At 40.6% G+C, this 12,308-nt stretch overlaps 1 protein-coding gene across 2 annotated transcripts in view; it reads left to right on the top strand.

Annotated features, from left to right (window-relative positions):
- Positions 1-11,852, top strand: part of SLC39A6 (solute carrier family 39 member 6) — a 53,849-nt gene extending 41,997 nt beyond the window's left edge. For both annotated transcript variants that reach the window (XM_040353511.1, XM_040353510.1), the window contains exons 6-9: positions 1,237-1,611; positions 5,952-6,032; positions 9,932-10,122; positions 11,627-11,852. In XM_040353511.1, coding sequence (XP_040209445.1) covers positions 1,237-1,611; positions 5,952-6,032; positions 9,932-10,122; positions 11,627-11,779 — 800 coding nt within the window. In that variant the 3' untranslated portion in view covers positions 11,780-11,852. The remainder of the gene's footprint in view (positions 1-1,236; positions 1,612-5,951; positions 6,033-9,931; positions 10,123-11,626) is intronic.
- Positions 11,853-12,308: the final 456 nt, after the last annotated feature.

The raw sequence follows: 12,308 nt of genomic DNA, 5'->3' as shown, positions 1-12,308 counted from the left end.
TGTTCGTTTTTGCTCTGATGTTGCTGTAATCCTTCTCTGTTCTGAACAGTCTGTTTCCTGATGAAAAAAGTCATGGGAGCTTTCTCTCTGTGGCACTAATCAAGGAGGTGTGATTACTGTGTGTCTAAAACCCCTTAGCACCAATCAGTTTCGTTTTACAAACCATCACTGCCCTGTATTGGCTCTTTGTCTCTGTTCATCACAGAAGCATGTAACCGCATGCAAAAACGAAACTGAAACTGTAGGTACATTATATGATTGATTTTTATCTATTTTTAATCATTTTTAAAAGGAATCAGTTAACTATGTCTCTATACCCTGTAACCAGTCATTTCAGCAAAAAAAATGTTTTCCTTTACAACTCCTTTAAGCCGAGGCTGCATATGTGCATACGGTCGGCGGGAAGAGGTTAAACCTAAAAACTAAATTTGGATATATTGAATCTTTCCAGTCTTTTAGATGTGATGGCAGCATTTTGGTTTTCTGTTTGTATTTTTACACACTTCTGTCCTAGTGTGGCTATGCTTACTCACTCCAATGTATCTATGAAGGGAGCCAAGGTTGCTACCCAGGCTGGGCTCCAAACATGTCTTCATCTCCATTACATGGCGTTGGGGGCAATTGGTAGTTTACAGAAGGAAGATAACATTGTTTGTGCTTTTTCTTGTATTTGCTGAAACTGTTCTTGGCCTAAAAATTATAAACCAATGCAGTCATCACATTAGTTTACTCAAGCACCGGAAGGATTTACCCCCTTTAATAAGGCCATTTTTTGCAATGCAACACTGCGTTATTTTAACTGACAATTGCGCGGTTGTGCGACGCTGTACCCAAACAAATTTGATGTCCTTTTTTTTTTTTCCCCACACAAATAGAGCTTTAAATGTTGCAAAAAATAAAATGCCCAGTGGTGATGCACCAAAAAAGCTGTATTTGTGTGAAAAAAAAAAAAAAAAATATGCAGGTGACTGTACAATTGCCAGTTAAAGTAGCGCAGTTCCGAATGGCAAAAATGGCCTGGTCATAAAGGGGTAAAATCTTCTGGAGCTGAACTGGTTAAAGGAAGTAAAAAAAAAATACAAGTTTTTCAATTTTTATAAATGTTTTGTTTTTTATGTTTTAATACTTTAACCAAGAGACACTGCAGATAACCTAAAATGTTGATCACGAGTCATTATGCTTAAAATACGGTTTGTGTTTAAAAATAATTTTTGGTACTTTTTGCCTTTTATCAAGATACGGATAATGAAGGCTACGTAGATGGTCAAGCACAAGATGTATCTCAACAGCCAACTGCTCCAGAGGAAGAAGAGGAGATAATGATTGCTCAGTCTCATGATGAAACTAGTTACAGGGAGTACGTCTCCAGAGGATGTGAAAACAAATGTCATTCTCACTTTCATGACACACTTGGACAGTCTGATGACCTTATACATCATCACCATGACTACCACCATATCTTACATCATCATCATCACCAAAATCACCATCCACATAGCCATTCTCAGCGCTACTCCCGGGAGGAGCTTAAAGATGCTGGCATTGCCACCTTGGCCTGGATGGTAATAATGGGTGATGGACTGCACAACTTCAGTGATGGTTTAGCTATTGGTAAGATATTAAACAACTCTACAAAACACTATTTGCATTTTTATGGACCATCTACTACTACTACTGTAATTTAGTAAAACAATTATTTTAGTGGGAATGCTGGTTATGGGGTATCTATGCTTCTAACAGTCATACTTATGAAGAGATGCAAAAAGATTTTGTTTATGTTTGTGTCCCCATTGGGGAAATAACACTTGAAAGCCGTCATGTGAATAAATGTTCTGCTGATCACTGTTGGATGTTAGATTTCCATTCACTTTCTGTGCAAGTGACAAGAGTGAAGAAGGTAGAAAGTAAAAAGCTCTCCAATGGGATAACCACAAACAAAACCTGACTGAGGTTCTAATGCTTCTAACCCACACTGGAAAAAAGGTTTTGTCTGTTCCATATAACATCACGGTTTGCACAACTTCTTCTTATCCTGATGTTTTTGTTTAGGGGGGCATGGGTTAACTTACATATTTGCAGCTTCAGAAACGGACATCAAACCGTTTTTATTCATTTTACTTTGATTTATATAGAATACAGAAACGGAATACCTGCAGTTACTGAAATGATTGTGGTAGACTTTTATTTATCGTTGCCTAATTTTAATCTTTTCATTTGTTTTTATGCAACCTGGCCATATACATATTGGGTCTAACTAATATAAAATACTTAATTACACTTGAAGACTCCATAAGGCTCCGCTCGCATGCGTTCTGGAAATATGCGCAGAAAAATTTAATGGTACCACAATTGTGGGAGTTAAATCGACAAGCAAATAATGCTCAAACCAGAATGCAGCAAAATGCTCCATTAATTTACATCGCTGCGCTTGTCACACGTAAGACAGGCCATTGATTTCAATGGACTGCCCTATGCATGTTGTGCGAAAAACAAGTGTGCGTTTCCATTGCGCTAGGTTTGAATGGGGTCTTCTTTTAAAAAAAAAAAAAAAAAATATGTTGTTAGAAGAAAAAAAGAGCAACATTGTACATGTGTGAATGTGGTCTTATTGACAATCGAGCTGCACAATGAATCGTTATCGCAGTTTTATTTTTTTATTTTTTTCGTTGCGATCTTGACAAAGGGTTTCCCATCTTCCTGATCTTTGGTATGCAGAGAGTTTTCTCTCAATTTGTATTTTACATCAAAGGAATAGACTTCTGTATGTAAATTAGGGGCACTAAGGCCCCTTTCACACTGGGGCGGATGGTGCGCTGACGGTATAGCGATGCTATACCATCGGAATTGCCGTGGGATTGCAGCGGTATTCGGCCTCTAGCAGTGCGGTTTTAACCCCCGCTAGTGGCAAAAAAAGGGTTAATACCGCCCACCGGCGCATTGCCGGCTGTATAGCCACGGCTAGCAGGACTGCTAGCGCACCGCCTCCGTGTGAAAGCCCTCGGGCTTTCACACTGAGACTGCAGGGCAGGAGTTTTTCAGGTGGTATTTTAGGTGCTATTTTTAGCGCTAAACCGAAAACTGAAAAACTCCTCGGTGTGAAAGGGGCCTTAAACACTAAACCCTTTTTCTGACAGTTGTTAAAATCTATTTTTTTTTTTTTTTTTTGCTGGAAAATTACTTGGAACCCCCAAACATTAATTTTTTTACTTTTTTTGATTTATAATATTTTTTATATATATATATATATATATATATATATATTAGGGATGCACCGAAATGGAAATTTCAGAACCGAAACGAAACCGAAATAAAAAAAAAATTCAGTCCGAAACCGAAACCGAAACCGAAAATGAATTTTCTTTGTTTTCCCCCTATTTCAATTTTTTGGCGGCAATCGATGTGGCAATAATAATTGATGGTTACAGTGGCTGCGTTTGATGGGCACAGTGGCGACGTGTGTTGGCAGTGGCATAGTGGCTGCGTGTGATGGCACAGTGGCTGCGTTTGATGGGCACAGTGGCGACGTGTGTTGGCAGTGGCATAGTGGCTGCGTGTGATGGCACAGTGGCTGCGTTTGATGGGCACAGTGGTGGCAATTGATGGGGCAAACTGGCAGTGGCAATAATAGATGGTTACAGTGGCTGTGTTTGATGGCACAGTGGCTACGTTTGATGGGCACATGGCGACGTGTGTTGGCACAGTGGCTGCATGTGATGGCACAGTGGCTGCATGTGATGGCACAGTGGCTGCGTTTGATGGGCACAGTGGTGACGTGTGTTGGCAGTGGCATAGTGGCTGCATGTGATGGCACAGTGGCTGCGTTTGATGGGCACAGTGGTGACGTGTGTTGGCAGTGGCATAGTGGCTGCGTGTGATGGCACAGTGGCTGCGTTTGATGGGCACAGTGGTGACGTGTGATGGCACAGTGGTTGTATGTGATGGCACAGTGAGGCTGCAATTAATGTTTTTTTTGGTAGTCAGATAAGGCAAGCATGGCTCAATAACACACAAACGTTAAACGTTTGTATGTTATTGAGCCATGCTTGCCTTATCTGACTACCAAAAAAAATATCAATTGCAGCCTCACTGTGTTACTGTGAAAAAAATGGCACCTCAGTTCCTCAGTTAGTTAACGGTTAAAGGTTTTTTGCTGCTTACTTTTAGTACACTGCTAGGTTCCTCCTAGGCATGCAGTGTGATTACAGGCTCACAGGCTCCGACACAGCTCCCTGCGCGCTCTGAGTCCTCCCTCGCCTCCGGCCGTGACGTCACGCGGCTCACGCTGCTGGACTATACCAAGAGAGTCCAAAGAGTAGGGGGGAGTCCAAAAATCAGGAAATAGGAGCTAGGAGGACTCCGGTGGAGCGCGATCGGCAGTCGGCACACAATTTGTACAGTGCCACTGCCGCTGCTCGCGCTATGTACAGGTCTGGCGGCCAGAGTGTGTGTCTGGCGGTCTGCGTGTACATAAGAACCCCCCCTCTTGTAAACGAAATGGTACAACCCAAAACTTTATTATCGGCAATTTTTACTGTGTTTCGGCAGGGACCCAAAAATGCTATTTTCGGCCGATATGTATCGGCCGCCGATAATCGGTGCATCCCTAATATATATATATATATATATATATATATATATATATATATATATATATATATATAAATTATTTTTTTAATGGTTGTTGCAATATTTTATGTCACACTATTTGCACAAAGATTTTACTTTATTTTTAAGCAAATAAAATCGCGATTCTCATTTTGCCCAGAATTGTGCAGCTCTAATTGACAGCATTTAGCACCTTAAGCAATTTTGGCACTTACTTTCCAGGCATTGGCATGTTATACATAGTTATATTGGTATAATACCGTACCTGTCCAATGGCCCTGGAAGCTGTAAATCACTGAAGTAGACACCACTACTCCAGTGACCTTCCCTTGCTTCCAGATCTCCTGCTGATCAGCTGGGCTGACGCATTGTGAACACAGGTTAGCTGCTCAGCACAGGGAGCCATTGGGAGAATGGTTTGTATTTTCTGAATGCAAACAAAGGGTCCTCTGTTCGGGCGAGGTAGAGAGAGTCCAGCCTCTTGGACTTGTCCAATTAAAGAATGCTTTGCATTAATTCAGAAGATGCAAAGCATTCTTGAATATTGCCCATGTAACTTTTCAAATACGCAGCAGCTGAAAAAAGTGTAGATGCAAAAGTGTCCCATAGGAAGCCGTGTAAATTAACTGTAGTGTGTTTCTTCAAAAAGCACCAAAAACCAGAGGTGCGATCCAGGCCTAAGACGTTTAGTAACATAATGATGGGGTTTAAAAAAAAAAAATGGCCATTTTATAGTACAAAAGGGCAAATAATCGCTACTGTAAGGGAGTTCACTTTTTTTTTACTGTGGAATAGTGAAAGTAATATTTACAGTAGTGATTATTCTCTTTGTACTATAAAGGGCTAATTTTTTTTTATTTATTTTTTTAACCCTATTTTTCTTATTTTTTTTTATAGAACATAAATAAAAAGAGGGTGCTTTTTTCCTTCAAATAAATATTGGTTATTGTACATTACTGTGGAGTTAACACTTTTTTTTTTCACAGCTGAACTGTTAATCCAAAAGGTCTAAACTCATTTTTTTATTTATTAAATATGATTACTAAAGCAAAATCCAAAACTCAGTCCTGCTGGGGATTGTGTTTATGTAAAGGCATCCCCGACCAGATTATTTGGCGTACTGGTGAGAAGTATAGTAGCCCAGAGAATCCTGGCTTTCTATTTACTGAAGTCTGCTCACTGGAAGTTGCTTGCTTATTGGTTATTGTTTACTGCATTTTGCTCCTGATTGGAGTTTGCTTCTTATGAATGCTCTTTCATATTTAAGCTTGTTGATTTGTTAATGTATTTACTTTTTATTCTTTGCATACATAATGTGTTCTACTAATGGTTGCTTTAAATTACAGGAGCAGCATTTACTGAAGGCTTATCCAGTGGATTAAGTACATCTGTAGCTGTTTTTTGTCATGAACTACCACATGAATTAGGTAAGGTTAAACTACATGGCTGTAGCTGATCAGTCTTGCATTTGTCCATGACGCTTAGATATGTCTGCCACACATCATGGGCCGGATTCAGATACGTTACGCGGGCCGGACAGATACGCCAATGTATCTCCGATACGTTACGCCGCTCTAACTTTGGGCGCGAGTTCTTTATTCACAAAGAACTTGCGCCCTTAGTTAGAGGGGCGTAGCGTATGTGTTGCAGCGTAAGGCAGCGTAATTCAAATGGGGATGTAGGGGGCGTGTTTTATTAAAATTTCCCCTGACCCTGCGTTTTTTACGTTTTACTTGAACGGCGCATGCGCCGTCCGTAAAATCTCCCAGTGTGCATTGCTCTAAATGACGTCGCAAGGACGTCATTGCTTTCTACGTGAACATAAATTACGTCCATCCGTATTCGCGAACGACTTGCGCAAACGATGTAAACATTTTTAAAACTCGGCGCGGGAACGACGGCCATACTTAACATTAGCTACCCCTCAGGGGCAGGGGTAACTATACGCCGGAAAAAGCCGGACGCAAACAATGTAAAAAAAAAGCGACGGGTGGTCGTTCGTTTCTGAATCGGCGTAACTCCTCATTTGCATATTCGTCGCGTAAAAATACGGAAGCGCCACCTAGCGGCCGGCCTGGAATTGCAGCCTAAGATCCGACTGTGTAAGTCACTTACACCTGGTGGATCTTGGGGAGATCTATGCGTAACTGATTCTCTGAATCTGGCGCATAGATACGACCGTCGGAACTCAGAGATACGACGGCGTATCAGGAGATACGCCGTCGTATCTCTTTCTGAATCCGGCCCCATATGTTTTTTTTATTTTAAAATCAGGTACTTGCCAGTCCATAGAATCCACTGCTGGCTTTCTGCAGCTATCTTTTTCAACCACTGTGGGCCACCACCAGTGCTGCCTATTTGGAATCGGGAGCAAGCCTCTTCATGAATTCCAGCCAGGTCCCCACTGTGCATAAGCAGAATTGTGCAGTGTTGTGAGTCTAGTCCAACAGCCTCCTGGGACACAATGGGGGTTATTTACAAAAGGCAAATCCACTTTGCACTTAAATTTTGCACTTGTAAGTGCATTCAATGTAAATCTGAGGGGTAGATCTGAAATGAGGGGAAGCTCTGCTGATTTTTATTCTCCAAACATGTGCAAGCTAAAATGCTGTTTATTTCCTTTGCATGTCCCCCTCGGATCCACAGCGACTGCACTTCTAAGTGCACTTTCAGTGCGAAACATGTCAGCTCTTTTTTCCTAATCCACTTCTTGTTTGACTGCATGAATTTTGGCTGTTTTTTCCATTTGAATTTTTGTTGCTTTTTCATGTTTTGAATAAAGACATTGTTTTTTGAGGAGTGCAGCGATCCAGGATTTTTCATCTCATGGTAATTGAGCACAGCCAGCACCCTCTTGGTTTGTTGGGACGGAAGCAATAGGGATTGATTGTTTTTAGAGCGGTATACTTTTCTTTACTTTGCACTTGTAGTGCAAAGTGGATTTGCCTTCAGTAAATAGCCCCAATGTGTTCTAGAAGGCTGCGGGTGGGTAGGAAGAATGTCATTCTCCCCCAGGCAAGAAATAAGGAGGGAAAACAAAATGCTACTCCTCAAAGTGGGGGGGGGGGGCCCATTCACACATGAGCGATTTGTGACATGAAACTTGAAGCTCCGAAATGCTCAGGGGAAAAGAAAAATCAGTGCATCTCTATGGCGATGGTTTACATCTCCACTCCAGAATGCCTGAAGCTCAAAAGTTTTAGAGCGACTTTTGTAGTGTGAATCATGCAGATTGGTGTGCTTTTTGAAGCATCTTTTTTTTTCTCTCCAAAGAAATGCATTAAAACATGGAAATCACGTGTTTTGTGCATTTTGATGCATGTTTTTTTTTTTTTTTTTATCTCATGTACAGTTATCTCCCCACCAGCAAATCAACAAAAATCCATTTGGTCAGAAATGCTAAGGAAGATGGAGGAGATGGTGGGCTTGACTTGCTAAAATTGGAGATTGCAAAATCTGATACACCTGTGCATGGTAGTTAATCGGCTTCTAATTCAGCTGGTTCCACTTTGACAAAACAAACCTGGAAGCTGATTAATTTCTATGCAGAGTTGCATCAGATTTAGCACTCTCTAATTTTAGTAAATCAACCCCAGGGTCTCATTTTGATACTGAGACCTTTATCAAGATGGTGAGGGAGCTCTCCTTTCTCTATGATCCTCAGGACTCCCATTACAAGTCCCAAGCGAACAAGATTTCGTGGTATGTTATATATTATAGGTTTTCAGTGATATGTACATGTTTATGAATACATGTAAAAGGTGCAAACATATGTTCAGGGAATTGGATTTGTTTTACCCTCTTCATGAAGGGGTTAAATAAATTCAACAATACAACAAGGAAAAAAACAGCTGAGACTGTCAGTCACATGGTGTGTGCTGGAGGTCTCTCCCCTGTCACCTTTATACCTCTTGGTGTCATGAAAAATTGTCAGAAGATTCTCGGGCAGATAGCAGAGGCTCTGGATTGAGACCATACACACTAAAGAGGGATATGACTTTGTTCATATTTCATGTCAGAGGTTTACAGACACTTTAAGTCATTTGTGAGTATGGGGTGCTAATGTGATAAGATAAAGAGCTCCAACAAGCATGTAAGCACTATTTTTTTCCTCAGAGCCAGAACGGGGATCGGTCGATGTAAACAGACAGATTCCTGTTCTGACAGGGGAGTAGAGAGAAATCTGCTGTTCCTAGTGATCACCCCTTCCTTGCCAGTGACATTTATACAGTGACTATTAGCTCTGATCGCTGTTTAGATGTCAATGGTCCCCAAAAAGTTTCAAGTGTCCGATCTGTCCGCTGCAATCCTGCTAAAAATCGCTGACCACCTCCATTACTAGTAAAAAACAAAATTTAAAAAAATGCCATAAATATATCTCCCTATTTTGTCGATACTATAACTTTTTTGCAAACCAATCAAGAATACGATTTTTTTTTTTTTTTTTTTAATTTTTTTGTTTATAGCGCAAAAAATAAAAACTGCAGAGGTAGTAAAATACCACCAAAAGAAAGCTCTATTTGTGTGTGTGTGTGTGTGTGTGGGGGGGGTGCCAATTTTGTTTGGGTACAGCGTTGCGCAACCAGGCAATTGTCAGTTAAAGCAGCGCATTTCAAAAAATGGCATGGCCGTTAAGGGGGTAAATCTTTCCGGTCTTTAAGTGGTTAAAAGGGCCCAGGCCAGACCTGAAACATTGACTGTTGTATGATGATGCTAACCTTATAAATATTTCCTTGATACAATGGAGAAAACCTGGCTTCTGTTAAATGGTTGGTAAATTCTCTGTTCATGACTTTCTTTGAATTGACTACAGTTCTGGGTTTATGTAGTAATATGAAAACGGAAGGCCTGTGGGTAGCGATAGCCTGCGGCATCTTATTTGATGCTCAGCTTTTGGCTCATTAGTGGCCACACAAGTGGAAGCTGTTAGGATCACATAGTGTATCCCATTTCAGGATGATGGGTTGATTTTAACGAATAGTGATGACTATTTCCCAAATATACTCATTTGGCCGGTGTGCTCTCTGTGCTTGCATTCCACTGTTTCTATTTATTAACATACAAGGTCTGTCCTCAGAAAATATTTCACTTTTTTAATGATTCCTGGAACACCACATAATTACACTATTCCAATATATGAATGCCCAGGAGTAGTAAGTATGACTCCTGTGCTTTTTGTAGTATATAAGCTTTTAAGCTTATTTGAACTTTTTAAGCCTGGATAGTCCGCTGTTCAGAAACTATAAAGAATGTTGATCTGTAATTTCTCTTATGTGTGCTTTTATGGTTTAGTGACCATGTTTCTTCACTTTTTTTTTTTTCCTAGGGGATTTTGCAGTCCTCCTGAAAGCTGGAATGACTGTAAAACAAGCAGTGTTATACAATGTCTTGTCTGCTATGCTTGCGTACCTGGGTATGATCACTGGGATTCTGATAGGCCATTATGCAGAGAACGTTTCAATGTGGATCTTTGCTCTTACAGCAGGACTATTTATGTATGTGGCTTTTGTTGATATGGTAAGTGCATATTTTTAATATTAAGTTTACTGGAATTTACAAACCTTGGTATGTAGGGGTATTGGCCTGATTGAATGTAGCTATGGACTTTTTCCCCTTCTCCCACAGCTCTGCTGAAGAACAAAATAATAGATATTCTAAACCAGAATCTAGAGTGCAGCAAAAAACAGAATAAGATCAACTGGTAAATTTAACTCCTGCAATATTCGGCTCCCGGCGCCTCTTGTTCATGCTACCTTCCTTAACCCCTTCCCCCCCCCCCCCCCCCCCGATATAACACATATATGCGGCCTCACTGTACTGGGCGTTTTACTGTGGGGCCGCATATATGCGCATCTGTCTTTGTGCTGGGGTCTCGCCGGAGAGCCTGGCGTCCCATACTAACAATCGGGGCCCTGAACTCCCCATTCCGGGTCACCTGATTGTTGTAGTAGTCTCTGACTACCACAGTGATCAATCACTGTGAAGCTCTCTCTCGTTCTCATTCTCTCTTGTTCTCCTTAGAAAAGAAAAGATACCCAGTGTAAAGTCTCTTGTTTTTGTTTTCCCATAAAAATAACAAACATGTTATACTTGCTCTGTTGCAGTGTATTTGCACAGAGCAGCCTGGATCCTCCTTCTTGGGTCACTCGTCTGTGATCATGGCCCCTCCCTCCCTGTTCAGTGCCCCCACTGCAAGTAGCTTGCAATAGGGGCACCCAAGCAGAGCCCTGGCCCTGCCCCCTCTCTCACCTGATTGGCTAGCTGACTTTGACAGCAGCGACGGCCAGTGGCAGAGAGGGACCTCAGGTAAGTATTAGGGGGAGTTGCTGTACACAGAAGGTTTTTTATCTTGATGCATAGAATGCATTAAGTTAAAAAAAACTTCCACTTTGATGTTTGATCTAGGTCAGTGCCAGGGTTAGTGTTTGAGTCAAGTAATGGTCAGGGGCAGGATATTATTTTTTTTTAATTTTATTTTTTTAATTGGTGTCAGTGTGTTTTTTAGGTAGGACAAAAAACAAACAATATGTGCACTATAGTTTCTGGGCTGCACTACGGGTACAAATAACCTGATATCACTGTCGTCGTCAGAAGCTGGAGACTTGTAGAATATCTGTGCGCAGGTGGGGGTTAGGTGTGCGGGCGCAGCTATTTCCCCCCCCCCCCCCCCCCCCCCATGTGTGCAGACGTGTTGCAAATCTGCCAGTTCTCCAAGAGTAGTGCCACCTCTTAAGTAGAAAACAATGCCTCCTGTGATTTGATGTCAAAGTCCCAGGAGTCAACGGGTGTTTATCATTATTTTTTTTAATTTTTTTATTATAATATACCGGATTTTATTTATAGCAATATTTTTTACTAGTATATTGTAACATTGTCTGGATGACTATATATTGCATACTTTAGCTGAATTTCTATACAGCATATGTAATATTCTAGTCTTGTGTTGTGACAGGACACATAAAGATGATCCTTGTTTCTCTGACCAGTGTACTGAAACATAATCCTTGTTTATGGTTTGCAGGTACCTGAGATGTTGCACAATGATGCAAGCGACCATGGCTGCAGTCGTTGGGGATATTTTCTCTTGCAGAATGCGGGAATTCTTTTAGGATTTTTCATCATGTTGGTTATTTCTGTATTTGAACCTAGAATTTTTTTCAATGTTAACCTATAACTATATAGGTTGCCTGTGGTCATCAAATTCACACAGCAAACAAAGTTGTTTTTGTTTTCTTTTTTTTTTTTTATGCAGTAAGCATATCTATTTTTATACCAATTGTAAAAAAAAGCTACGCTTAGTGACTTCAGAGAAGATGCAGTAAGACTGCAAAAGTCATTAGCAGTTTGTGCCAAACTCATCTTTTTTTTTTTTTTTTTTTTTACATATTTAATAGATGCAGTCTAAATAGAAAATGTTTATATGTTCATATTCACCATTGGCAAATCTAGTTTTTGAAGCTTTTGTTAATGTGTTATATATCTATATTATGTTATTCATTTCTCTCAATTTTTAGCACTTCTCTGTGTCTGTTTCGGAGCTATAATATATATAGCTGTGGGTGGTCTCATGCATGTGCAAAGATCACTTAATATGTGACTTTCTGTGCAGCCCCTAAGGTATTGTCAATGACCACCTAGACTTACAAGAATTGGGTAGGATGATGGTGAGCGGTCATTCAACCCAGAAAAGGACTAGTGCTTGA

Source organism: Rana temporaria, chromosome 5 (assembly GCF_905171775.1).
Source record: "Rana temporaria chromosome 5, aRanTem1.1, whole genome shotgun sequence".
In the NCBI taxonomy this organism is placed as follows: domain Eukaryota; kingdom Metazoa; phylum Chordata; class Amphibia; order Anura; family Ranidae; genus Rana; species Rana temporaria.
This window is presented reverse-complemented; position numbering and strand designations above follow the sequence as displayed.